Raw genomic sequence first — 24,614 nt, forward strand, 5'->3', positions numbered from 1 at the left:
TTAAGAGTTAATTAACGTAGAGTTCTGCTAACAAATCCTGAAATAAGGCAAGTTTAAAAAAAAATTGACACAACCTTGTGCAACACGTGGTTTTGGATTATGTACATCTGTGTGCAATAGCGCGTAGAATTTATTTCGCGCGAAAAGATGTTTATCCTCACAGGAGGTAAACACACATGCGTGACTATACTGCACTGGTTTGTTGCTAGTTTAAGGCTTATTTAAAGGCAATGTGGCGTTTATAAATACAAAAAATCAACACTCTATGACTTTCCACGGAATATAAATAGGTTATGTTAAGTTGTAGCAGTTTATTACGCAGACAAACGTAGTTTAAAGTAAACAGTAAAGTATTTTTTCGTTTTGAATTTTTTTTCATTTGCTGTTCAGTTTCTTTTGTATTTAATAGGTTTGTGTGTAGTATAAATTTTTAAATAATTGCTAATATGGCAAGTGAAGTTGATGAATATTTGCCGAGCGAGGACAACACAACCATAACAACAAATAAAAATGACAGTTTTGAAAACTGGAACAAACTTTTTTGTGAAACAGATTTGTTGGACCCAATAGTCGGGGATAATTGCATTGATTGGTCCAACAATACAGTAGCCATTGCAACCAAGAAAAGTGCATTAATATGCGAAATGGGATCGCTAAGAAAACCAGTTCTTGGTAGACCAAGTAACATTCTTTTTATGATGGAAAATGTATTTTTGGAGGACAGAGAGGAGACTCCAGTCGATGTTAAACTTCTGCAGGAGATTGATTATTTTGCACAAGCAAGATTGAAGTCTTCAAATACTGCTGCGTTTCCAAATTATGATGCTTACAAAGTTATTTTGGATCCATCGATATATGAAACAAAAACAAGTTCTTACAAAGGTTTTAAAAATGTCCAATTTTCACCATACGACGAAAAGTTTCAACGATATTTAGCCACATTGTCCTTGGACTATTGCTGTAAATTGTTTTGTCGAAAAAGCAACATTTATTCTGGTTTGCAATGGGTTGAATGCGCAGATATTTCAAAGTTATTAGTCTTCTATATAACCACACAAAATGACAGTTTCGATGATGGTTCTAACTTATCTCTTTTAAACAATGCTTTGGATAAAAAGTGTAGTTCATCTATTACAACTTTAGCATGGTCTAATATTACTTCGGTTTCACCAGAACAAGATTTTGTTTTGTTAGCAACCGCAACCCGAAATGGGTTTGTAGTAATATGGAAAATAATACCTTGTGATCTAACCAACCCTGACATAAATATTCTACATATTTTAAAAACAGAACTTCATGATATAACATCAATTTCCTTTCATGATTCAAATAACACTAAATTTTCTCTGGTAATTGGTGGGCATAATGGTCAGATATACTGCTACACATTTTCCCAAAATCAAAAAAACGAATGCGAAGAAATTAATTCTAATAAAATTTGGAATATCAAAGATAGACTTGCAGTAAGAAAATTAAAATGGTTGTTTGTTGATGATAACCACTCCTTAATTATCGCTTGTAAATCTTATGTGATTGTTGCATTTAAATTAAACAATTCTTTACAAGTAATTGACGAGGCTTACATTAGTGAAGGCTTCCATGAAGTTCCTATAAAAGATATTTGTTTTTGCAAAAGTGATAAAGAGATTAAGTTTTACACATGCTGTGATGATGGACAAATTGTTGCCACAGAAATTAATTTGAATCCAAAATTAACACTAACATGTTTAGTTTTCAGTGAATCAAATGAACATAAAAATACCCAGTCTTTGCAAACTTTTCATGGGTTGAAGTTATCTCCAAACATGGTATTCATGGCAATTGTTACATCTAAACCAAAAATTGTAAGCAGTGTGCAAACTGAAAGCACGGGAATCTTGTCATGTAAAAGAATCATGTCACCAAATGATGCTGTAAGTTTATTAATTAACGCTGCAGAACAAAACCAAAACTTGTGCAACTACTTGGATGTGTTTGAGCTACTGCGACACTATTACACTATGAAGGGTAAACACGTGGATGTTTTAGAAGAAATTTTAGCAAAGGAGACCAACTTAGAAGACCTCATGCTTGTTAAGTTACAGTTGCACTGGTACTTGTGGAAAATTAAGGTTCTGACAATACCCCCTGATGTCTCAAGGAACACTTTTGCTTCTTTTGGGAATGAAGCTAAAAATGAGAAACATATTACAACTGAATTAAGCAAAGTCGAAACGTGTTTACTGTTCAGAAAAATGATTCTAATTCTTCAGAAGTGGTGGGATTCTACAAAAATTAATAAAAAGCAAGAGCCTGAAAATCTGCCTATTAATGACATCATCAACTGGCTTAAAAACAAGAATTTTTTATTAAACGATGAACACCGTGCTTTCCTTCAAGAGATTGAATCTTCAGGTATACTAGCAAGCTATCCGCAATTCCAAACTTGTCTGATATCTTCTACAAGAACACAATTTGATGAAACGGGGAGATTTGGGGTTTCGGAGAATGGTTCCAAATGGCCTCTTTGTTGTTTAACATTTCGACTTATACAAACCCCAGCAAAAAGAATTTGCAAGCTGTCTGGTTTGTATGCGAGCCCATATCCAACAAAACAATCGCAGTTAATTAACAAACTTTTAAATGGAAGATGTATCTTTTCTGGCTCAACTTTATTATAACTTCGTTCAATAAATATTTTCTTTGACTTGTCTCTTTTCTCATCATTTTATATTATTACAAGAAAATATTAAACAGGTTAAGTCGTTAATGTGCTTTACTTACAAAGGATAAATATCCATCTTACAAAAAAGTTTACAAAATATAATTAAACACAATATTATACACTCTTGTTTTTTAAACAAATGAATGATTACCCAATTAAATGTATGATGATTAAATATAATTTTTTTAGGGGTGTTAAAAAAAATAATTAGTATATATTTATATAATGGCAACTGCGGAAAAACATAATAATACAGAAACTTAAAATATTGCGACAAATGGCTTGATAAAAATAATATTGGTCCAGTTTCGATGGATATAGTAAATAAAACATATGGTTTTTATAAACAAATATGACTTTAAAATGATTGGTAAATATATATTATATCTTTAAGTTTACACAAAAACAAAAAATAAAAATTTACCTGTTCGACTTTCAATGAATAATCACAAGGATACAATATAGGACTTGTAAAAAAGTTGCGCTTATTTTTTAAATACATTTGGATAGTTCTTCATACATTAAGCAGCAACATTATTAGCAGAAGGAAGATCAGTATTAGCTGCTGGTGCTGGTTGCATTCGTCTTACAGCATGATAAGAGTTACGCAGCAGGACGTAAGGAAAACAAGACTCAAGTAGATCCATGGTAAGGAAAGGAGAGAAGCGTACTATACGCTCGAGAAGAAGGTAAATGCTCTCTCTGTTTCTGGTGCTGTTGCGGTCTGTCTCCTGACCAAGTTTTAACAAACTAGAAGATGCCAACTAAAAAAAATAATTCGAAATTTGGTTCAAAAATTGATTATTCAGTTTAACAAGTTCACACTGTACTTACTGCTAAAAATTCTTTGAGTCTCTCTTCTACATTTCCTCTGTGGACTACAAACAATGCTGCTGCGACATGGTTCACTGCCCTTGCGAGACAATGACAGTTGTTGCCATGACCGACCAGTTCGGCGAGGAAAAGAGATCGCTCGTCACGAGCAAGCACTGGAATCGAGACAGCCAAGAATACCATCAAGTGACAAGCAATCTTGTATTCTTCTTCTGGATTTTCAATCTTAAATAATAAGTTAAACAAATTATTTCTACCATTACAAATGGGATAGTTACTATGAATGATATTTTATATAAAAATTACTGTTTTTATACCTTCTGTGATGCAAGGGCGGTGCAGAGGGTTGGGTCAATCTCACAAGGTAGACCAGATGCAGAAGCAAGTTCATTTACATTCATTGTAACCTGGTTTATAATAATCATAACCAATTAGTGATTAAAAACAACAATTTTAAAATGAAAATCTTTATCGGTAATTAACAGAAGTTTTTACTTTAATATCTGTATCTCTTGGAACATGATCTTTAAAATCTTCTATGGATGCCAGCAAAAATGGAATTCTGTGTTGCAGTACCTATAACCAACAAATACATAATTATATTTAATATTATTATATTGCAAAAATGAAAACACAGAATTATATTGCAAAAATGGAAATTTACGTCGTTTAAGGCTTCTTGTGCAACATCCCTAAAAGAAAGGATGACTCCAATAATCACCATTCTCTGTAATACATTTTCCACACCTACAAATGTTAAAAAAATTTGAGTACAAATCTTGGTTAATTAAAAAATATTTAAAAGTTAGGATTAATTTTAGTTAATATTATTTTGTGTTTTAAATCAATACAAGCACATGCAAATTACAGTAGTAGACTAAAAGCTTGGGGTAACACAACTCCTACACTATCCAATGTAACAACAAACAAAAAATTAATAAAGTACTACACAACATAATATTAAGGACTTCGGTTAAATTTTCAACCTCTAAAAAAATAATCAAAATTTTTGGACAACAATAAGTTCAAGTTATATCATATCAATGTGTGAAAATGACAGGTTAATATTTATGTATGGAGTTGATGGGTTAGTTAATATTAGTGAGTGTTAGTTACCCTCCAGTTTTCTATAAAGTAAAACCATCTGTGCAGGTTTGTCAAAGTTAGTACGCAGTGCAGATAATGTCTCCATATTTTGTTTCACCAATTTCTAAGGGAAAAGGGGCTCGAATTAAAAGTGCATTGAATCAAATAGAAAATGTGAAATCGAGAGTATGATAATATTATTACACCAATTAGGTCCTCAACCTGACTTTATTCATTAAATTATCATGTATTTTTATGGATTTTTTAATTAAATAATTGGATATTTATTTGGTATTGTGAAATTTTTATGTGTTTGTGCTTTGTAATTCGAGCGTTTGTGTCTCATGCTATAATCACAGCCCATCTACTACTACAAATTACTGCCATTGGTTAGCTCGACCACCTAAGTGCAAATAAAGGTTAAAGCACGATCAAGTACTAAGCAAAGGCCTCGGCCGATGCGGTAATATTAAATACCCTCCAAAGTCGAACTTAGCTCGCTCATTTTGCTCGGTTTATGAACGCTTGTTCGAATTAACGACAAGACTTTGTTGTTTTGGATAGTTATTCGCTGCACAAAGAATTGGTCGTTACAAATCCTTAGGCCTAGTTAAACTTAACCTATCTAAAGCACATATGGTTAATGATAAAATATATTTAAGTAGGATATGTACCTTGAGTTCGGTGATCTGACTTGCAATATGCCAAATAAGACTCTCGTTGAGGAATTTCATGCCATAAGGTCCGATGACTTGTGCCAAGGCTCTCAGCTCTACAAAATGTAAATACATAAAAAATTACCTTGGTTTATAACAAATAACGTTAGTGAAACTGGAAACCTTTGATCTCCACTTAAAGCACCCAAAATCAAGTTGATAAAAATACAACTCTCCTTACCTTTGATGTTAGAGTACTCCTCTGGGTTGATAGATTGTTGATTATTCGATGAACTCTCATGAGGATTCGGGAGTTTCACAAAATGTTTTCTTAACTCAGAGAACACAACACTTCCAGCACTCACCTGCCTTAACATTACTTCAAGATACCTGGAAAGATAAATATTTTTAAGTAAAAATATAATATTACAATTTAATTTTAATAGTAAATATATTCACATACCATTGTGTGTATAATGTAGTGATGGTAGCCTCACCATGGCTGTCTAACATTTGACTTTGCTGTAGAAGAACACTGTTAAATATTCTGGTCACATCTGGAACAAATAAAAAACTGTAAAAAAGGTTGTTCATCAGAAATTAAAACTTCGATTTTCTTCTATTTTGTTAATTATTTATCATACCAAGATGAACGTAGTTCTCAACAGCTTGCAGCACGGACATGTAAGCTCGTAACTTTGACAACAGCTCGGTTGGTTTTGCTATTTCGTTCGTCTCCTTGTTAAATGTCATAGCAACAAGAGTTCTAAAAGAAAATCAAATAAAAATTAAATACATTTATAAATACTTCATGCAAAGTAAGTATTTCTACCAAATCAGTATATAATGGAGCTTGGCTCAATTAAAGGGCCATTGAAATATAAAAACTGATGTTTGTAGAACACTTGAGACAGGCATATATTAGTTACGAATATACTACAACATTTTAAATGAAGCATGTAGTATGGCTTTGCCTAGCTAAACAAATTTTAAAAACATTTAAAAAATAAACTTACCTTGCAAATCTTGTTTCCAAGTTGGCGGTTAAATATTCCTTTGGAGAAAAATCGTGATCCCATACTGTAAAGGTTGGTCGATAATTGATCGATGCACAAACTTCAGCCAATGCCATGTGATACTTATCCATTCTGGAAGTTGGTTATGTTAATTTTTGCTGATTTTAATGCTTACAAAACTGTAGTTTATTTTATAACCAACTAACATGACTTGAAATTTTTTATATTTTACCTGGTTACATACAGACGATCTTTTCGCATGCTCTCACTCCCCGGTTTTACTGTTTCTTGACTGTTAGTTTTGGCTCCCTTCTTTCCTTTACCCTTCTTAACCAAACCTTGCTTCAAATGTGAAGCAGCGTTCTTGGGCAAAAGCTAAAAACATAAAAAAAACATAAAAACAAAAAATCGACTTAAAAATTCCAATTTAAATAAAATTAATCTAGCAAAAATTAAGTTGCTTTTACACAAAGAAAAATGTTTATAAAACAAGGGTATGTAATAGCAAATATTCAACAAAAAATTAACTAAATAAAACTAAAATTTCATTTTTCAAAAATACTGACAAAAAACTTACATTATCAGCTAGATGGCTATGCTCAGCAGCAATATTAAACAACAAATTTCTTGCTTCCTTCGCCATTTCATCAAGAAATTGGTTAACACAAGTCAGAGCTCGATCTCTAACATGAGCTCTTTCTTCTGGACAGAAGTCACCGACTGCTGCATGAAAATCCCCACAAACAAGAGGGAAAGAAATGGAATATCTCGACTGAGGGGGGAACTCAATGCAGCGCTTGAATGCAGTAGCAAAAAACACTGGATAAAAACTGTAATATACAAAATTGAAGCTCAATTTTTTAATTAACAAAGCCAGTAATTAACAAAATTAACATCATGTAACAGGTACCACTACTTTAAAAAGCAGTTAAAGGGTCTACAAGCTGATAAAAATTGGTGTAAATTTTAACAAAACCAAAAATAATTTTTCCAAATATTTCAGGAAAAAATCTTACCAAAAATCGGAGAGATTTGATGTTTCTTCAATCAATTCATCCAGCTCATCAACAACTCTGCAGTGGAAACTAATTGTGTTCATTAACCTTGCTAAGCCAATGCTATCCTTCAAGTGAAGAGCTGCCTTGTTCACACTTGTATAAGCCTGTCGTGTTTAAATACAACGTTTAGTCACAAATTTTCTTTGACATTTAATAAAAAAAAATAAAAAGTTGGATTGAATTTGTAAAACGAATAATTAAAGTTTGTTGTAATTAACACAGAAGCTATATATATATATATATATATATTTTATTTTTTTACCTGAAGTCTAAACCAATCCAATCTCATGGCTCTGAAATCAAACAATTCCTTTTGTTCAACTTGTTTGATGCTTAGTGATGTCATAGTGTTGACCACTGATGTCATAATCACCGACTCATCTTCGGGACACACCTAAAGAACAAAAATTGTTTTTAAATATTTTATCAGTCAAAAAATAAAAAACGATTTTATGGTAATTTAACTCTGGACAAGACAATCTGATATCGCTTTCATCTTGTTTTTTTTTTATTATCTAAATACTCTTTTTTTAATAGATTGATAAATGACCGGTCACCAAAAGTACAGTTATATAACTTTATCTAATGTCAAAAAAAAAACAATAAGAATGGGGACTGAAATAAAAGATTGAAAATAAGAATAGGACAAAAACATACTGATAAGTTTTGGACGGCTTCGTTGAGAACAACAGAGTCATAACCGTACATAAACTGAACATAATATCTTTGAATCACTTCATCGTATTTCTGGACTAACAAACATAACTCCTTCATATAAAACATCAGCTCACCAAGATGTCTATAAATTAGGTAAAATTTAAATTAAAATAAGATTAAAACAAATAGGTTTATACAAAATTGTTTACTTGAAAAAATATAAATTGTTGTTTAATTTGTTTATATTAATACTTTTTAAAAATAATTTAAAATCAAAATTATTACCAAAAATTTAAAGAAAATCATCTATATATATTAACAAGTTTTAAAAAAAAATTCATTTAGTATACCTATCAACAAAATCATCTGGGTTTACTTTCTTGATCTTGATAAAGTTACTCGAATTACGAGCCAGCCAAAGTAACTCGTCTCTAGCATAAGATAACGCCATAAAAACATACAACGTTTTTGGGCCAAGCAGACCTGGCTGATCCTGTACAAAGATAAAAATCCAAAATTAAAAAGATAATATCTTGGCCATATAAATTATTAAATAAAAATTAAGATATATATATGTAACATATTCAAATAATACTAAGCGATATAAAATGTTAAATAATTTATAAATGTATTGGTTAAAAAGACAACAGCAATATTATGATCTATTGTTGGTTTTAAGTATTACAATAAGGAAATAAATGATATATATACATATACACAGTATTAAAGCATGACTCACAGATTTCAAAGATAAGATAAACATTAAAACACTATTAACGTCTACACCACATATAAAATAAATTCAATTTTGTTACCGTTAAAATGATGACGAGTTCTTTCATTGATGATCTCAAATACTTTCGCTTTTCTAAATGCAATCGGCCAGAATTTAAGGCAGCGTTGTCTCGACATTCTTTAATTTCTGAGATCTTCTTATTATATCTTTAAAAAAATTAAATTTGTTTTTCACAAACTTTTGACAAAAACGTCTTTTAAAATGTGATATATTTAGTAAAAAAAGCAGAAATAACTTTTTGTCGATTCAACTTTTTCAACCAGAAACTAAATATTGTCAACTTAGAAAATTTAACGTTTTTGGTTGCCTTGTTTCATTTACCCCTTCACAGTTGCAAATATGTCTTCAGCACTTTTATGAATCATAATCACTTCATCTCTGAATAATGGTAAACAAAAGTTGCTCTGCAGTACAGGCTTCCAAAGTCCTAAAAAATTAAACAAAAGATTTAGAAAATAATACTTGCACTATAGTTTAAATTAAAGGTAATTTTAAAAGTATTAAAAAGAAGAGTCACCCAAAAAAAATTAGAAGTTATTATAATTTTTTTTTTGCAGAAAATTATTTATCTTACCAACAGTAGCTTCTTGACTTGACACCATTGAACTATGGCACAACAGATAACCAAAATAAATCCATTTTTCCAGTGAGGCCAAGCTAACATATTCACATTGCATCTACAAATAAACATAACATTTTTTTGTAATCAAAACACAGATTTTAAATTTCCTATACATTTAATTATATATGCTAGCTTACAAAAATGTTGAGTTGTACCTTTTCTGTTTGTGCTGGGTTGAGCATTTGGGCTGGTGTAGCAACAATGTTAAACAAGTGAGCAGATCTCCAATCCTCAGCACTCATATTTCTTTGTGGGTAGACACTGATAAGTGACATGGTTGCAGTTTGCAGTGTCTATAATCCAGAAAATACTTAAGATTTACAAAATAAAAAAAAAATGTAAAGGGTGTTCTACAATCAAATAACCATTAATAGGATTATCTAAAAACACCAATAACCATTGGCAAAACTAGACGATGGTCTGGCCCATAATTAGAATTTTAATTGTCAAACATACCCTGCCATGACCACCAAAGTCATCCACCAATTTTTTGAGTGGATTTTCAAAGTCGACAATCATTTGTCCAAGTCTCGCAAAATCTCTATCTCTAAAAAATATTAATTAAATTTTATATAAACAAAACAATAATTCTAAAGCAATTACAAAGCAACTAGCAATTTTAATAAAATAAAGGTTATCATAAAAATATAAAAAAAAAAACAATATAATAGGTGTAAAAATCTTACACAGCATATTTTTTTTAAATTTTAGAAAAAATTAAAAAATTTTGTCAGTTATTTAAAAATATTTTTTGCTAAAATAATAGTTTGAAGTTGAACTTACGGTTTTCCATGAATCATGTCATGAGCATGATCATAAAGTCCAATGATTGCTTTTCTATCATCAATCCTCGTAAGAAGGATCATAAGAGAAGCATATCTCACTACCAATTCCATAAATTTGGAAGTTAGATCATAATTGACAGTCTACAAGAAAAATCGTATATAAAATGGATATTAAATAACAGGGCGATTTTATTAAAATTTTGGGTTATAAAATTTTAAAATTAGTTGGTATATATATTATTAATATTATTATTAGGTGGATATTACTTACAATATCCATAAACACTGATAAAGTGTCAAAAGTTGAAAGCAGTTCAAAAAAATGATCCTGAAAAAAATTAACAAAAATAAATTTTTTTAAAGCCTAGCAAATAAAATTTAACAATTAAATCTTTGCAATTGAGGACTAAATTTCTTTTTTAGATCTTTTAAAATATGGTTTTTAAAGGGTTTAAATCAATTTACCTTGAACTCCATGACATCAACAAATGTGTGATAATAAATTGAGAGACCTTTAAGAATTTCATTCTTAGCATTATTAACCCCAGCTAGCTGGTTCTAAATAACAATAATATGTGGTGTTATATTATTACTTATATATATACACTAAATAAAACTAGTTTTTATTAATATAAATTGAATTTTAAAAGTAGATTCGATTTCAAATCTTTGGAACAAATTTTTAAAAATAAAAAAGCATGATTGCTTAAATTTATTATGTTTTTATGTGATTTATAACAATTAATATGTAATTATTAAATAAGAAAAACTATAGAAATGTAATGTTAACAAGTAAAATAATATGACAATGACACCAAACACACTTAATTCATGCTTTGTTACCGACTTTAGTTCCAATTGTAATGCAAAAAAATTAAACAAATATTAGTAAGATTAAAGTTATTTCTAATTTAATACAACTTATTATTGTTAAGGTTAGATTTTAATTATTAATAAAATATTGAGTAATTATAAATATAAATGGTTAGTAATAAATTAAGAACCACAAATTTGTTAAAAAATTCAAAATTTAAAAATTTTACCTGATTACTTCTTATGTCAACCTGAGGGAATTTTTTCACGATAAATTTGATTCCATTTTCCAGGGCTTTGTCCACTAGGAATGGTGGCTTTGATTTTACATGACTACATGCCTAAAATTATTACAAAAATATATAAACTTTCACTAAAAAATTGTTTTTCAATTCTTGTTTTGTAAATGGAAGTATATATAAGTTAAATTTTAATAATCCAAAATGATTTATAGAACTATAATTTAAAAAATAAATACAAAATAGCAATTTAGAAAAGTGATTGTTTTTCTTCATTGTTGATTGTCAATATTTCCGTTTTGTACAAATCATTTGTTTTATTGTTATAAACGACAATCAAGTTTAATAATTAAATGCATAATGATGTTATAAATCTACAGTTATTAAGCAATAATTTCTATAAAATTACCTTCTTAATGTTATAGATTCTCGTGAGCATTCCATTTGCGCGGTTGTTTAGAATAATCAGCTTTTCAGCTAATTTTTGTTGGCCTGGCATTACCCGAGACATCATGTTACGAGTGGCTGAACGCATAATGGTTCTTCTTGGGTTAACAACTCGAAGAAAAAAGTCGAATATTTGTTTGATTTGTAGCTCTGTAGCGCTGTGTGCCTGATAAAATCTATTGTTTGCTCTTGAAAGGTTTCAAGCTTCGTTGGGCTGGAACCAGGAACAAACGATCTGACGACACCGGTGACGTGAAAAGTTACATCGTACATACAAAAAAGTACTTCACTTAAAAAATTTTTTTTTACAAAATTCAAGCTATAAATAATAGTTTAATCCTAATAAATAATTTAAATTTTTCAAAAAATACACCAAAGGTTGGCGTAAAATCCACCTAGATGCGTTTTTTTTGTGGCAACATGATAAAATCAACATCAGCAGCTGATTACTTAGTAAAAGTTTTTTTGTTGTTGTTCGTGATCTTTTTCGTTTTATTTGTAGGGTAGTAATACCACAAAAGATCGTTTTCAGAGTGTTTATTTTATCTTAAGTTTGATTACCAATACCTCACCTTAATTTTAGATTGTTGCTTAAAATATAGCGTAAATATATAGCGGAACTAACTGGCAAAACGATAAATAAACGCTTGAAAGTAAAATCAAATGAATTAAATACTTTGGATTTATATATTTTCTGTCTTGCCTTCTGTACTTTATATACAATGAAATGGTGTTTCAAGATTTACCTTTGTTTAGTTTTTTATCTTCAACTACATTGTAAGTACTTACATATTTGTATTTAAAAATAACATAGATAAATTCAGTTTTTCAGTAGAAATACAATAAACTAATCAATATAATAGGCTATAGCTCTTTTTGTGTTATATATTTAAATGCATTTAGATAAGTTTTAATATTTGTAAAAATAATATTTTGTTTTAGATCAAAGTATAAATGGTTCCTCAAACTGGTCACAAACGCCAGAAAATTTTATTGGTAATGGTAAGTTATAACAGTATTATCTAATTATTTAAAACTTCATTCTTCTGCCTCTATATATAGTTAAAATAAGTTATTGTAATAGGTTGTACGGAATATGGAAAAGTTTCAAATATTGGAGATGAATTAGAATTTTATATTAAACAACCAACTACTAATAAATGCTGGTTTATTAAATTTCAAGAAGAAAAATGGATCACAATAAAGTAATTATTTAAAAAATCCGATGTTATATAAAAATCCTGGTATTAATAATTTTCTTTTCTAGGTTTTCATATTTAAATATAAGTAGCAGTACCCCAACATTTAGCAGCGGATATACTTGTGATAATTATGTTCAAGTCGAAAACGTCCCAAATGATTTATACATAAAGCCAGATCAACAACGTAATTGAATTCAAACTAACATATTTTGTTTATTTATATACCTTTTTCTTTTCTTTATTGCACCTACATAAGTTTGAATTTTTTTTACCCTTATATTTTACTTAATTAGAGACCAAGTTTTGTGGCCAAACCTTGCCCAAAGCAATAACAATGTACAGCAAATATGTTGTTATTAGAATTCACACAGAAGACTATCCAAATTCAAGTTTTAATCATGTGGGATTTATATTAAGTTACAATATTGGTAAGTTAGAGGTCTAAGTTTACCATACACTTTATGCTTTAAGTACGAGTGTTAGAAGTGAAAAATAGGCAAGACTTTAAAAATATTAATTTTTTTAGCCTGTGACCATTGTGAAAACGAGATTGAAGTACAATCTTACCAATTTATATCAACCTGTAACTACCCCCATCAGTACCCCCTTAAAACCTGCACATGGAATGTAACCTTAGAGTCTAACCTTCCCTTGCAAATAACGTTTATTGATTTTGATATTGATGACGATACACACATTACTTTATATGACGGAGCAAGCACTGAAGCTCCATTGCTTGAGTCTAACGACCAAAGTTATTATGGGTAAACTACACTTTGATTACGTTGTATATTAGGGTTTTTTGATTTTAGTAACGATATTTAATTATGTTGATTTTTTGTAAAAGTAAATAAAATCATGCGTCCATATATGATAATAATATAGGTAATATAATATACTGTTAATTGTCTAGACAAGAGTGGTGGAATCCTGTGTCATTAAAACCTTTTACAACTACAACCCGACATCTTTACATAGTATTACAAACTGGGACACAATCTACAAATATTTACAGAGGCTTTAATGCAACAGTCAAGGCAAAGGGTAATAAAAATTGATAATAAAACAAATATTTAAACCGCACGAAAGCTGTCTGGTATAGGTAAAAAGTTGTATTAGAAAAAAAGTTCTCTTTAGCACAAAAAGTCTCCCTGTTAAAAACTTTTAAAAGTTTTATGCCATATACTTTTAGGTTATTGTCTGCCTGGTACTTACTCATGTGGAGATCAAAGCACCTGTTACAAGGAACATGAAAGATGTGATGGGGAGAGAAACTGTGAAAATGGTTACGACGAAATGGGATGTGGTAAGACATTACATCATTGTGTTATTAAATATATTTGTACAGAATAATAGACAGTTTAAACAATATTTTATAATGTTTTTAAAATAAACATGTGAATCTTATAGTATTGATTTGTAAATTAATTTAAACATAGACTTTTACCATTGAAAAATCAATGCTATGTTTATAAATGTTTATAATTATTAACAGCATATTTGATTAAAATGTATTTATAGCAATTTTTGACATTTTTGTTAAGGTGGTTGCCCAGCTAATGAGATATGGTGCGGGACTAATCAGAAGGATTGTTACTTCAGTTCAGAATATTGTGATGGAAAGAAAGACTGTCAGACAACCAATTCAGATGAAGCACACTGCAGTAAGTTACAGACTCAACTTACCGAACTAATTGATTGTTTATAATGGCCTAGTTTAACATATGCACCAACTTAAAGTTAATTGCTTTGTTGTGTTAATTGATTGTTTAATTTTTTATGATGGTAATATAAGTGCTTTGTATTAAGATTGTCATACTAGAATTGAATATAATTTAATATATACAATTGTATTTTAAATATGTTTTGGCATTTATAATTTTGTAAAAAAATTGCAATTAATCATTAATTAGTCGGGACAATTTGAATCATGTATTGATGATGTCATTGTAAACAAAATACACAGCCATGGCATGCAGATGCCTTATATTAGTATTTGGCATTTCAAAGAAATTCTTTATTTATATATACCTTTAATTATTTTTAATTTTATATTTTTAAAGCCTTTTGGGACATTTATTTTTATACCTTATACTGTTAGCCATCTGAAGGACTAATAACATTTAATTATTATATTTTTAGCGCCTGGTTTAAACTCATTTATCTTTTTTAGGTTCTTGCTCAAAAGGAGCATTCTTCTGTAAGTTGGATCACAGATGTATTTATGAGAGATGGAGGTGTGATGGACAAATTGATTGCGTTGATGAATCTGACGAAAAGGACTGCACATGTAAGTAAAACAAAAACAAGCGTACACCTAACATAACATTGCCAATTCTAAATGCTGTGGCATTCACAATATATTAAAATTTATTTACCACCTTACTGCAACGACTTTTTAGCTGTAAACCGAAAACTTTAGTTTTTATTACTTGGTTGTTATTTAGATACTGCTAGCAGAAGAGTGATCACAGCTGCCATTGTTGGTTCTCTCATTTGTGGCCTTCTTCTTTCTGTTGCGCTTGGCTGCACATGCAAGCTGTACACTTTGAGATCAACGTCACATGCTCGACATCGAAACAGATTGCTAATGCCTACGCCTCTGGGTAGAATTGCAAGAGTAAGTGATGGAGTAAATAAGGAGAAAATGTAATCTTAAGTTTGACATTTATTTTGGAAGCTTAACTTATTCAATGTCCCTTCCCTATTAGTGGCAATTACAGTACTGAACTAAATTCTATTTTTTTTTAGGAGTTAATGGAAAGAGAAGCTCCTCCTTCTTATCGGATGTGCATCGATGGAGTGGAAGTTGATATTACAGAGAGCTCTAGATCACATTCCAGTTCCTCTTCCAGCAGACGAAGAAGTAGGAGGCATCGAAGGAGGAACAGAAATCGTGAACCTCATATAAGAAGAGCACAACCATTACCCCAAGGCTCAGAAACAGTAAGTTTAACTAAAAGCATTTTCTGCAGTATAAGTTGATGGAACTTTACATTTTTAGTTGGATTTTTTATGCTTAGGTTGTTTATCATTTGTGTTAATTTTTAGGGGAGTGAAGTGTCAAGCAATACTGCATCACGACAAAACAGTTCCTCTTCCCATAACATTGCAAGTAGAAACAACAACGACACACGATCAACATCAAACTCCATTGAAACTCCTAATACCGGGGTATTCAATATTTTATCTCATCTTGGGCTTTCAACCAGTACCGCTAACCGACCCTTGCCACCGATACCAACACAAAACGAAACCAGTCGAAGTGAGCCTGGTAGTTCTCGGCAAGATGCGATCGAACCAGTTCCATCAACCAGTACTGAATCGCCAACCAACCATCCTGAACCACAAGCAAAACCGCTTCCCAAGAAACGAAAAATTCGTCCGGTTTTGATCGAAGCACCATGCAACGAAATCTCAGTGGAGGATATACCAGGATGCTTGTATCCTAACCCTCCCTCCTACTCTGAAACAATTCAGATTGCAAATCCGGAAGATCCAACTTCCAATCACCAGGATGAAGCAGAATCTTCCGATTCAAGTGCCCCAGGGTCTTTCAGTCGGTTTCTTCTTCGACACAGTCCTATTAAAAGGAAAAAAGACTGGAAGCTTCCATTTGTGAAGATTTTTGCTGCCGTAAGATCAAATTCTTCTCCAATGAGACATGAGCCTTTGGAAGATGATGACACAGAAGAGCTGGATCAAGAGAGAGTAGATGATTTTGTAGAGCTTGGATCACAACCTATCACCAGGCAACAGGTGGAAGATACACTTAAGTTAGGAAGATGTCGTGGTAACTCGGTGGCAAATAACGACAGCCCTTTGGTTTCTGTATCACAGTTTTACAATGATCAAAACTTACATTCCAATTCATCACAAGAATCTGTTAAATATGATGAAAATAGCTTAGCAGTAAAAACTTGCAGAAGTTCGCATTCTGATGATTTTAAAAGCGATGTCCTGAATAATTTTTCTTATATTGATGGCAGTAATTTAGAGCTCATACCAACGACATCAGGAATTAACAACCAGGGTTCAGTTGAAAGGTCACCTGATACTTTGCACTTACAGTTGTCTCAATTACAAAATGAGCCGACGGATGAGGGATCGACATTTAATGTGTTTTCACCACTAGAATCCGAACAATGTTAGTCAAGTAGTTCAAGCCATTGTTTTCTTTATAATTTTAATTTTTTTTGTATGCTGTCTAATGTTTTTAGCACTTGTATGCATTTTCTATATAACCACACAAACACCTTTCTGTTAATATTGTTCTTGTTATTTTTATTCCTGTTTTCTTGTCCGTGTTTGTCACTGCTTTTTGTGGGGTTCGGTTTAAGTTTCATATAAATTGTTTTACTTCTGATTACCAAGATTTAAAATAAATGATCACAGAAAATTATTTTTTTAAAACGAAAATTTGTTTTGAAATTGATTTTATGGATCCAATATAACATGCAATAAACAACTTAAAACATTCATTTTGTTTATTACTTTACAACTACATCAAGTTACTTTTTTACAGGTTAGTTAACTCAGGTCACCACCTAAACCACAGTTAAGTATTTGCTTATACCAGGTTCAAGTTAAAGATTAACTTTAAAGCACCTTAAATTGTTAAAAAAATATTTACAAAATACAAATTTTATAATACAAAATTCAGGTAATTATCCTGTGGTTTAAATTTACAAGTAACTTAGCTTTAGAATTGATTGTCCAAACACCATTTCAAGTAAAAATTGTGCAATCGTAAAGCAATTTTTGTTGCAGGACCCCAGTCAAAATAAATTCATTATTTACAATACAAACTCCAGCCTGTAAAAATAGACCAACAAGATCATGTTTAGATTGTAAAGACAGTCTTCACAATCAAAGTAAGTACAAATTAATAACAACAGCTTACCTTTATTGCATTAGCGCATGCTTTTTTATCTTTTAAACAGGACACCACAATTAAATCTTTGGGCCAAATGGATTTTTTTCCAGCAGGCAACTTCCTAACTGGAATTCCACCACCACAAGTGATAATATCATAAAGCTGCCCAGGTGAAGGTTGGACAGAGGTTGTGACGTGAATCGAGAGACCATAAAACAAGGGTTGTGTCCGCAAGCGTGCATTCGTTAAGCTTTCTCGGAGACTGAAGTTATATTGTTTTTCAACTTGGGAGGTTAAGTGAGGGGAGGTCCAGGGTTTCCCCGGTGATCTGGTTGTTGCAAACAAACTCCAATTTTCAGACAACTGAAATTGTTCCACTTCAAGAAATCTAAAAAGTTTTAAAAAAAATAAATTTAACTTCATCTTCTTAGTATTATTTTATTCTGCATATTTTTAAGATTTCAAAGGAATGTCACCTTTTAGCCAGTTTTGATTGATTAATCCAGTCTGGAGTAAGGATATGAGCTCCTCTAACCAATGCACAAAAGAACTTTAATCTACGACAAATATCTTTGGAGATAAGATGAGTACATTCTTGTAAATCTTTCGTCATTTCGCCACCGAGCTTTACAACAGTTTTTTCAGCTTCTTGATCAAGAAAACCTAAAAAACAGAAATTTTATATCATAATACGAAAAGAACTTTCGCTTAACTTTGCTTACCTGTAAACATTATTTTGGGCTTCAATTTACGTTCTCGAAAAAAGTAAAGAGCAGCCAAATCTTCATCCTCTTCATTTTTTATTTTTTCTGTAATATAATACCAATATTTATTACTAAACAATGCATATAAACTATAATTAGGTAATGATAATGTATATTTACTTTTTGGCGTGCCCTTGTCTTTGGAGGAGACTTTTCGTTTTCTAGTTTTTCTTACAGAAGTTTTGCTTTTATTGACGGATGCCCTAAAATTTTTTACAAAGAATTAAAAAAAGTGTTAGCAAGATCAATGTAGATTGAATAATATTAAAACTTACAACTTTGTGCTCGAGTTTACAGAATTCCTTTTTGATGTCCTTTTAGGTGAGGTTGGTTGTGTTTCAATATCAACTACTTCAACTTTAACTTCCTTGATTGAGATGCCGGTTGTTTCAGTAAAAGAATTCTCAATTTCTTTTTGCTTTTGTGGAGTTAAAAGTTCTTTTTTAATTTCTTTTAGTTGCTGCTTTGCTTTTGTAAACTTGCTGAAAATGTAAACAAATTTTATAAATAAAATGACTTAATTATTAAACATAACACTCAATAATAACAAAAATGTAAGGTTTTAGTTGCTTGGTTATTGTAAAAGAAAATTATTATTTACCAAAACACCAACAAAGTAAGTATAAAAACAAATAGAATAAAATAAAATTTACGTTTTAGTCTTCATATCCTTTAAAGTACTCTGCCCAGCTCTACGAGATCTTCTTATATCTCTTGGAGACATTTGTTCACTTTGAAGCACCTCAAGTTCCCCATCAAACAACTTTCGCTTTTTTCGGACTACTTTTGTTTCAGAAACTTTGGATCGCAAGTTTAATTTTTGACGAGTTTCTTTTAAAGGGGAAGGCTGGTGATCATCCTTTTTCTTAGAATTGTCAAGAGCTTTATTTGATTTTCTGGTAACTTTAATTGTTTGTTGGGATGTTGTATTAGATGTGGCAGTAGCCTTCTTTAATTTATCTGCAGTTTTTTTAGATTTATTAATAGTTTTATTTGATTTTTCAGTGGCTTTGTTTGCTATGTCAGGAGTTTTACGTTTTTTTTCATTTATAGGTGATTGAGATTTTAATAGAAAAATAGAACTAGCATTTAAGGATGTCCTGTTTCGAGTTGCCATAACTCTTGGTGTTGTTGTTTTTCTCTTAGATTTCTTTAAAGGAGACTTTTTCGTACGTGTTTTTGGACTTTCTTCTATATTTAATGCAATTTGATTTGAGGCACTTGACTCTTCTAATTGAACATCATTTTCATTTTGTAATTGATTTCTTTCCACAATGTTATCTGGTTTATCTACATTAATGTTACTTGAACTAGAACATTTAGTTTTATTCTTAATCTTTTTTTCATCAAAGCCTAAAAATACATCAGCTTCTTCTTCAGAACTATCAAATAAAGTTGAGGTTGTTTTATTTCCAAATATATTTTCATCATTCTCTGTAAACATTGTTGTAGTATCTTCAGAAGTAATCTTATTACTTGTATGTTTATTTTTCTCCAGCGTGTTGTCTTTATTTTCAACCGTTTCAGATATGGAATGACAATCTTGAGTTTTGTCCAATTCCTTTACAACTTTATTATTCTTGTTAACCAAATTTTCATCATCACTTTTAGGAAACGAACTTTCTACAATGTTTGATTCCTTTGTGACAGGTTCTTCCAAAGAGTCCGCTTCAATTATGTTATTAGGTTCTATTTTTGTGATACTTAGGTGAGAGCTTTTTTGTAAAGCTGTAGACGATTTAACACTTGCAGTTAATTGATCTTTATTCGTGTCCTCGTTTGGAACTATTTGATTTTCTTGGCTTGGTTTGACTTGTTCAACTATTTCATTAATTATATTTTCCTTAACAATATTTTCTGTTAATGGAACAATTTCTTCAGTGCTGATTTTATTTGAATTTTCATCTTTTTTCTTGTATGCGATTTCATTTGAATTTAAATCAACATTAACTAAGTCAAAACTACTTTTTTGTTCACCTTTTTCAGTGTTTGGCTCAGCTACAGAAGGTTGATCCGAAGTTAAATCTTTTTCAAAATCAGCGTACTTTGAATTTTGTCCTCTTCCCTTTCTTGATGGCCTACTAGAACTGGTGGCAGGAGTACTTAGGGCAAAACTTTGAATCGAAGTTTGTTTTTTAGATTTTCTTTTTGACTTTGTAATCTTTTTCTTGGAACCTGGTTTAGCAGGAGTAGACGTGACAACAGGTTCGTCGCAGTAAGGTTGTGTCGCTCCTAATTCATAATCAGTGATTAGCAAACTTGCTTCGTCATCAATTTTCAGGTAATCCTCATACTCAGAATCGGAAGATGAAAGCCCCCAAACTGGAACTGAGTCCTCTAATATAGGAAGATTTTTTAGAATTTTCTCTCGTTTAGTTAGGCTAAAATCTGGCCCAGAATCTAATAGATTTGTTTTTGTGACATTTCCAGATTCAACTTTTGGTGATAAATTTTTACTTTTATTCAGTTTATTTAAAGATAAGTTGGTGGTGCTATCAAGTTCTGTGCTTGCCACTGTAACTTCCTTTTTAATACTATCTTTTGTTGTAGAAGTTTCAGAAAGCTTAGGCTTATTTTCAGATTGAAATTCATCCTTAACATCATTAGATGAAATAGTTTTTTCATCTGTGGGTTGATTTGAAAATTCGGTTTTATCAGAATCGGGTTTTACTTCAGAAATTTTAACGCTATCTTTAGATTCTTCCATACTGCTTACCACATAACTTGAATTTTTTGTCTCATTTTCTAGGGATTCAGGAACAAATTCTATCTTTACATTAGATTTATTTTCATCACTGATACAAGGTTGAGATGATAAAGTATCTTCTGCTAGTATTTCACTTTTCAATTTTTCTTTGTGTGATAGTTTCTCCTTTTCATCATTAACAGTTTCTACAGAAATTTCCATAACATGTTTGTTTTGATTTTCACTTTCACAATCAGAATCAACAAAAATACTACAGTTCTCATAAGCTAATTCTTCTTCTGTTTTATCATTGTGAGACATGTCCATTATATCTGCTGGATTGATATTAGTGATCTCTTGATGATCATCAGATTTGTGGTGAGTACCTTCAGTTCCTTCAACTTTAACAATCTGTTCTAAACAACTAGAGGTAGGTTCTTGGATTGATGAAACTGTTGGCTGATCTAAGTTGTTTTTTTCAATTTTATATTTTACTTGGTCTGTCTTAAAGGTTTGTTTATTGAGAGTGTTTTCATTGGTTTTCTCTTGGTCCAGTATTTTAGTGCCACTGCGAGTTGGCTCTTCAGTAGGTTTTAATTTATTTTTGTTTTTATCTATTAAAGGAGACTCGGTTTGGTTTATACTGCATTCTTTTTTAGGGTTAGAATTCACCGCATTACTTTCAATTGACATCACCAATGCTTCTTCATCACTGATTTCGCAAGTTGCAGACACATCACTGTCTTCCTCTCCCTCAAAGCAAACCTCACGCTCCAGAGGAGTTTTAGAAGTTTGGGTTGGTTGAATATCATTTTTTTCCGGAATATTTTGAAGCGTTTTGTTAATATTTACTGTTGCAGGATTTTGAAGGTTTGTTATTTGGGAGTGGTCTTCAGTTAAAACTTTAGAACGGTTTGTAACTGCCAAAGGCAAATTTTGTGGTTCTTGTACAACCTGCTCTTTAGTGGATATATTCTCTGCTGCATTCGTGTTATAAGATGTTTGTGAGAACAAAAGTAAAGAATTTTCGGTATCTTCTGCTTCCGATAACTCAGCAGTCAACTGACTAAATTGTTGTTTAGGAAGGGGTGGTTTTTTAGGGAGGCTTGGTGATACATCAACCTCGTCTTCGTTATCTTAAAATTAAATATTTAAATCAAATACACAATATTGTATGCAAGAAACAATAAATTATCAACAAAAAAACTCAAAATAACTGAAAAATTTTTAGTTTTTTTGGAATGTAGTTTTTTACCTGATACTTCAGGATCATCTTCTAAATCTGTTGCATCAGAATCAGAAACAATTTCTAACTAAAAACAGTTTAACTACCAAATTCAAAAACTACTAAAAACTAAAAGCTTACAAAAACAGCACAAAACTCTAATTTGACATAATTTAAAATCTAAATTATTAACAAAACAAGAACATTTTTTATGCTACTAACAAAAAGAATGCATGCAGCTTTTAATTTTCTATATTTTTTTTACCTTTTTAGGTTGAAGCAAAGATTCTGGGTTGTTAAGCTCCTAAAATTAAAAAGTATATAGTTTAAATAACATAATTATTGCAACAAGAAAAGGTAATACATGCATATTCTTTTTTATAAAATTAATGTACACAGTAATATATAAAAGTCAAACTCACATTTAATGTTAGGTTTTGTTTACTAGTTGAAGAGTTGTTTGATAAAATTGTTTCATCACATGCAGGTGACTCAGGTATTACCTTTAATAATAAACAGCAGTCAAATGCAAGTATATTTGTTAAAGCCCCTAGGCATTAGAAGTTACTAAAGCCCACAACAATGATTTTTTAAGCATAATACATTTTTAACTTACAAATTCCTAATCTAAAGTACATGAATTTTTTTAAATATCAAAACTTTTAAAATTATTTTAAATTTAAGTACGTTTAAAATGTTGTCACTCAAAACTATATTTCTTTGCAAGTATTCTGGAGTATCAGGGGCTAAAATGTTGGAGAAAGTCGAAACCTTTGGAGTTTCTACGTTTCCTTGAGTTCTAGAAGCAAGCTAGAAAAAATCATTTTTAAATCAATACCAACAATAAATTACTAAATAATTATATACACCAATTTTTATTTAATTAGAAAGTGTCAAACATTTTTTTTTTGTATATATCTTTATCCTCGATGTGGGAAAGTCGAATGATCGACTTAAACATAGAGTAACATAAGTAACTCCGACCCAGTCTCGAGTTGCCTATGACAGTTTGGGATAGTATAGACTATAATTGCCTAGTCTGCCAGTAATTATGCTGCTGATTAAGTGCTGGCTCAGCAGGAGTTCATACCGTTTACAGTGCCTTACTCAAGGGCGCTACTGCATGAGAGCAGTGGGGATTAAACCCACGACCTCATGGTGGTGTAGCAAGTGTTCTTACCACTACACCATGCTACCGGTTAAATTCTTAAGAAAAATAAACCCACTTTTTTATAAACACATTGTATATTCGCAAATGTGATTCGGATATTGTTTTGTAGACTGTATCTAACATTTGGTTTAAGTTTTATCGTTCCAAGTTTGGTTCCATTTCTGCTTCCATAATCAAACAGAAATGCTGTGTCTCCTTCCACCTACATAAACACGGATCAATAAATTTAAAGATATGAGGTGGAATTTATTTTTTGGATGGTTGAATTAAAAAAAAGTAAGAAGTTTGAAGTTAAAAATCTTATTAGTTACTTTAGCTAATCTAAAGTGGTCAGCACATAAATATTTATTAAAAATTGGCACAAAAAAAAATTTCGTTACTTCATTTAAAATAGATTAAATATAGTAGAATTTAAATAAATTCATTAGTTTAGTCTAATTTAAACATAAAAATACCTCTATACAAGCATGCTTTTGACTTAAGGCTAATCCATTTGGAATTGCAATATCACCAATATCACGCCCTTTAAAGAAAAAATTATTGTCATAAAACAAAATGTATAATTGTTGTGCAAAAAAAGACCATAAATGCTAATGCATACCAATTATATTTTCACCAGTGTAAATGGCATGTTCAGTACCTTCTATGTTATATCGTTGATGTTTTAGGACCTAAAGTTTAAAAAAGAACGCATTTACTTTAACAAAAATATATTCTAAATACTAAATGTATATACAGCTTATTTGCACAATGCATAACATATTTCTTAATCGAGTTGTTAAGGTTTTGAGCACTTACCAATAGAACGGCAACTTGCTGTTTAGTTTCACTTGAGCTTGAATCAAAAGGGTTATCAACGTCACTTGGTAGTTGTTGAGTACAAGGAAAATCCATTACAGACCTTTATATTATTCTTAACTTTATATTTATTTATACAAACCCTGTCCTAACTAACAGACAAGCAAAATTTTAAAATA

General features: G+C 30.8%; 4 protein-coding genes across 5 annotated transcripts; 2 read left to right on the forward strand and 2 right to left on the reverse strand.

The window, feature by feature from the left end:
• Positions 1-446: 446 nt before the first annotated feature.
• LOC145759633 (uncharacterized) lies at positions 447-2,899 on the forward strand. Its single transcript, XM_082573479.1, has one exon. The coding sequence runs from the start codon at positions 447-449 to the stop codon at positions 2,658-2,660; it is 2,214 nt and encodes a 737-aa protein (XP_082429605.1). The 3' UTR covers positions 2,661-2,899.
• LOC145759194 (nck-associated protein 1-like) lies at positions 2,770-11,916 on the reverse strand. 2 transcript variants are annotated; one of them, XM_082572959.1, is made up of 27 exons: positions 11,676-11,916; positions 11,258-11,368; positions 10,680-10,772; positions 10,486-10,542; positions 10,213-10,355; positions 9,886-9,976; positions 9,585-9,722; positions 9,382-9,484; positions 9,129-9,234; positions 8,827-8,953; positions 8,362-8,504; positions 8,012-8,153; positions 7,617-7,748; positions 7,313-7,458; positions 6,874-7,126; positions 6,529-6,671; positions 6,297-6,428; positions 5,925-6,046; positions 5,744-5,837; positions 5,522-5,670; positions 5,299-5,396; positions 4,655-4,748; positions 4,203-4,285; positions 4,034-4,114; positions 3,856-3,945; positions 3,539-3,763; positions 2,770-3,468 (listed from the first exon to the last, which is right to left on the reverse strand). In XM_082572959.1, exons 1-27 carry the CDS (start codon positions 11,799-11,801, stop codon positions 3,226-3,228), a joined length of 3,465 nt encoding a protein of 1,154 aa, XP_082429085.1. In that variant the 5' UTR covers positions 11,802-11,916; the 3' UTR covers positions 2,770-3,225. The 2 variants fall into 2 exon arrangements, with proteins under 2 accessions (XP_082429085.1, XP_082429086.1); XM_082572960.1 differs by lacking the exon at positions 4,655-4,748 and adding an exon at positions 5,102-5,195.
• A 384-nt stretch (positions 11,917-12,300) lies between these two features.
• LOC145759341 (uncharacterized) lies at positions 12,301-17,390 on the forward strand. Its single transcript, XM_082573149.1, has 13 exons — positions 12,301-12,490; positions 12,656-12,715; positions 12,798-12,918; positions 12,981-13,099; positions 13,209-13,343; positions 13,442-13,679; positions 13,829-13,959; positions 14,108-14,221; positions 14,460-14,579; positions 15,089-15,205; positions 15,363-15,535; positions 15,667-15,861; positions 15,967-17,390. The coding sequence occupies exons 1-13, from the start codon at positions 12,436-12,438 to the stop codon at positions 17,065-17,067; spliced, it is 2,679 nt and encodes an 892-aa protein (XP_082429275.1). The 5' UTR covers positions 12,301-12,435; the 3' UTR covers positions 17,068-17,390.
• Positions 17,190-24,582, reverse strand: LOC145759340 (uncharacterized). The gene is made up of 15 exons (XM_082573148.1): positions 24,436-24,582; positions 24,239-24,308; positions 24,093-24,160; positions 23,693-23,839; positions 23,154-23,276; positions 22,889-22,969; positions 22,732-22,770; positions 22,497-22,554; positions 19,209-22,377; positions 18,831-19,037; positions 18,676-18,758; positions 18,514-18,600; positions 18,268-18,454; positions 17,819-18,179; positions 17,190-17,730 (listed from the first exon to the last, which is right to left on the reverse strand). Exons 1-15 carry the CDS (start codon positions 24,529-24,531, stop codon positions 17,644-17,646), a joined length of 4,863 nt encoding a protein of 1,620 aa, XP_082429274.1. The 5' UTR covers positions 24,532-24,582; the 3' UTR covers positions 17,190-17,643.
• Between the last annotated feature and the right edge of the window lie 32 nt (positions 24,583-24,614).

This window comes from Corella eumyota, chromosome 7 (genome assembly GCF_963082875.1).
Source record: "Corella eumyota chromosome 7, kaCorEumy4.1, whole genome shotgun sequence".
Classification (NCBI taxonomy): Eukaryota; Metazoa; Chordata; class Ascidiacea; order Phlebobranchia; family Corellidae; genus Corella; species Corella eumyota.

What these genes read in the sequence shown, in the direction of transcription:
- LOC145759340 (XM_082573148.1), bottom strand. Translation starts at nt 24,531, where the DNA reads ATGGATTTTCCTTGTACTCAACAACTACCAAGTGACGTTGATAACCCT. An exon ending in CACTGGTGAAAATATAATTG is followed by an intron (nt 24,161 to 24,238) that starts GTATGCATTAGC and finishes TTTTCTTTAAAG; the next exon opens with GGCGTGATATTGGTGATATT. An exon ending in AAGGATATGAAGACTAAAAC is followed by an intron (nt 19,038 to 19,208) that starts GTAAATTTTATT and finishes TTACATTTTCAG; the next exon opens with CAAGTTTACAAAAGCAAAGC.
- LOC145759341 (XM_082573149.1), top strand. Translation starts at nt 12,436, where the DNA reads ATGAAATGGTGTTTCAAGATTTACCTTTGTTTAGTTTTTTATCTTCAA. An exon ending in AGAAAATTTTATTGGTAATG is followed by an intron (nt 12,716 to 12,797) that starts GTAAGTTATAAC and finishes TTATTGTAATAG; the next exon opens with GTTGTACGGAATATGGAAAA. An exon ending in GAAAAATGGATCACAATAAA is followed by an intron (nt 12,919 to 12,980) that starts GTAATTATTTAA and finishes TTTCTTTTCTAG; the next exon opens with GTTTTCATATTTAAATATAA.
- LOC145759633 (XM_082573479.1), top strand. Translation starts at nt 447, where the DNA reads ATGGCAAGTGAAGTTGATGAATATTTGCCGAGCGAGGACAACACAACC.
- LOC145759194 (XM_082572959.1), bottom strand. Translation starts at nt 11,801, where the DNA reads ATGCGTTCAGCCACTCGTAACATGATGTCTCGGGTAATGCCAGGCCAA. An exon ending in GACATGATTCATGGAAAACC is followed by an intron (nt 9,977 to 10,212) that starts GTAAGTTCAACT and finishes AATATTTTTTAG; the next exon opens with AGATAGAGATTTTGCGAGAC. An exon ending in CACAAGAAGCCTTAAACGAC is followed by an intron (nt 4,115 to 4,202) that starts GTAAATTTCCAT and finishes TGTTGGTTATAG; the next exon opens with GTACTGCAACACAGAATTCC.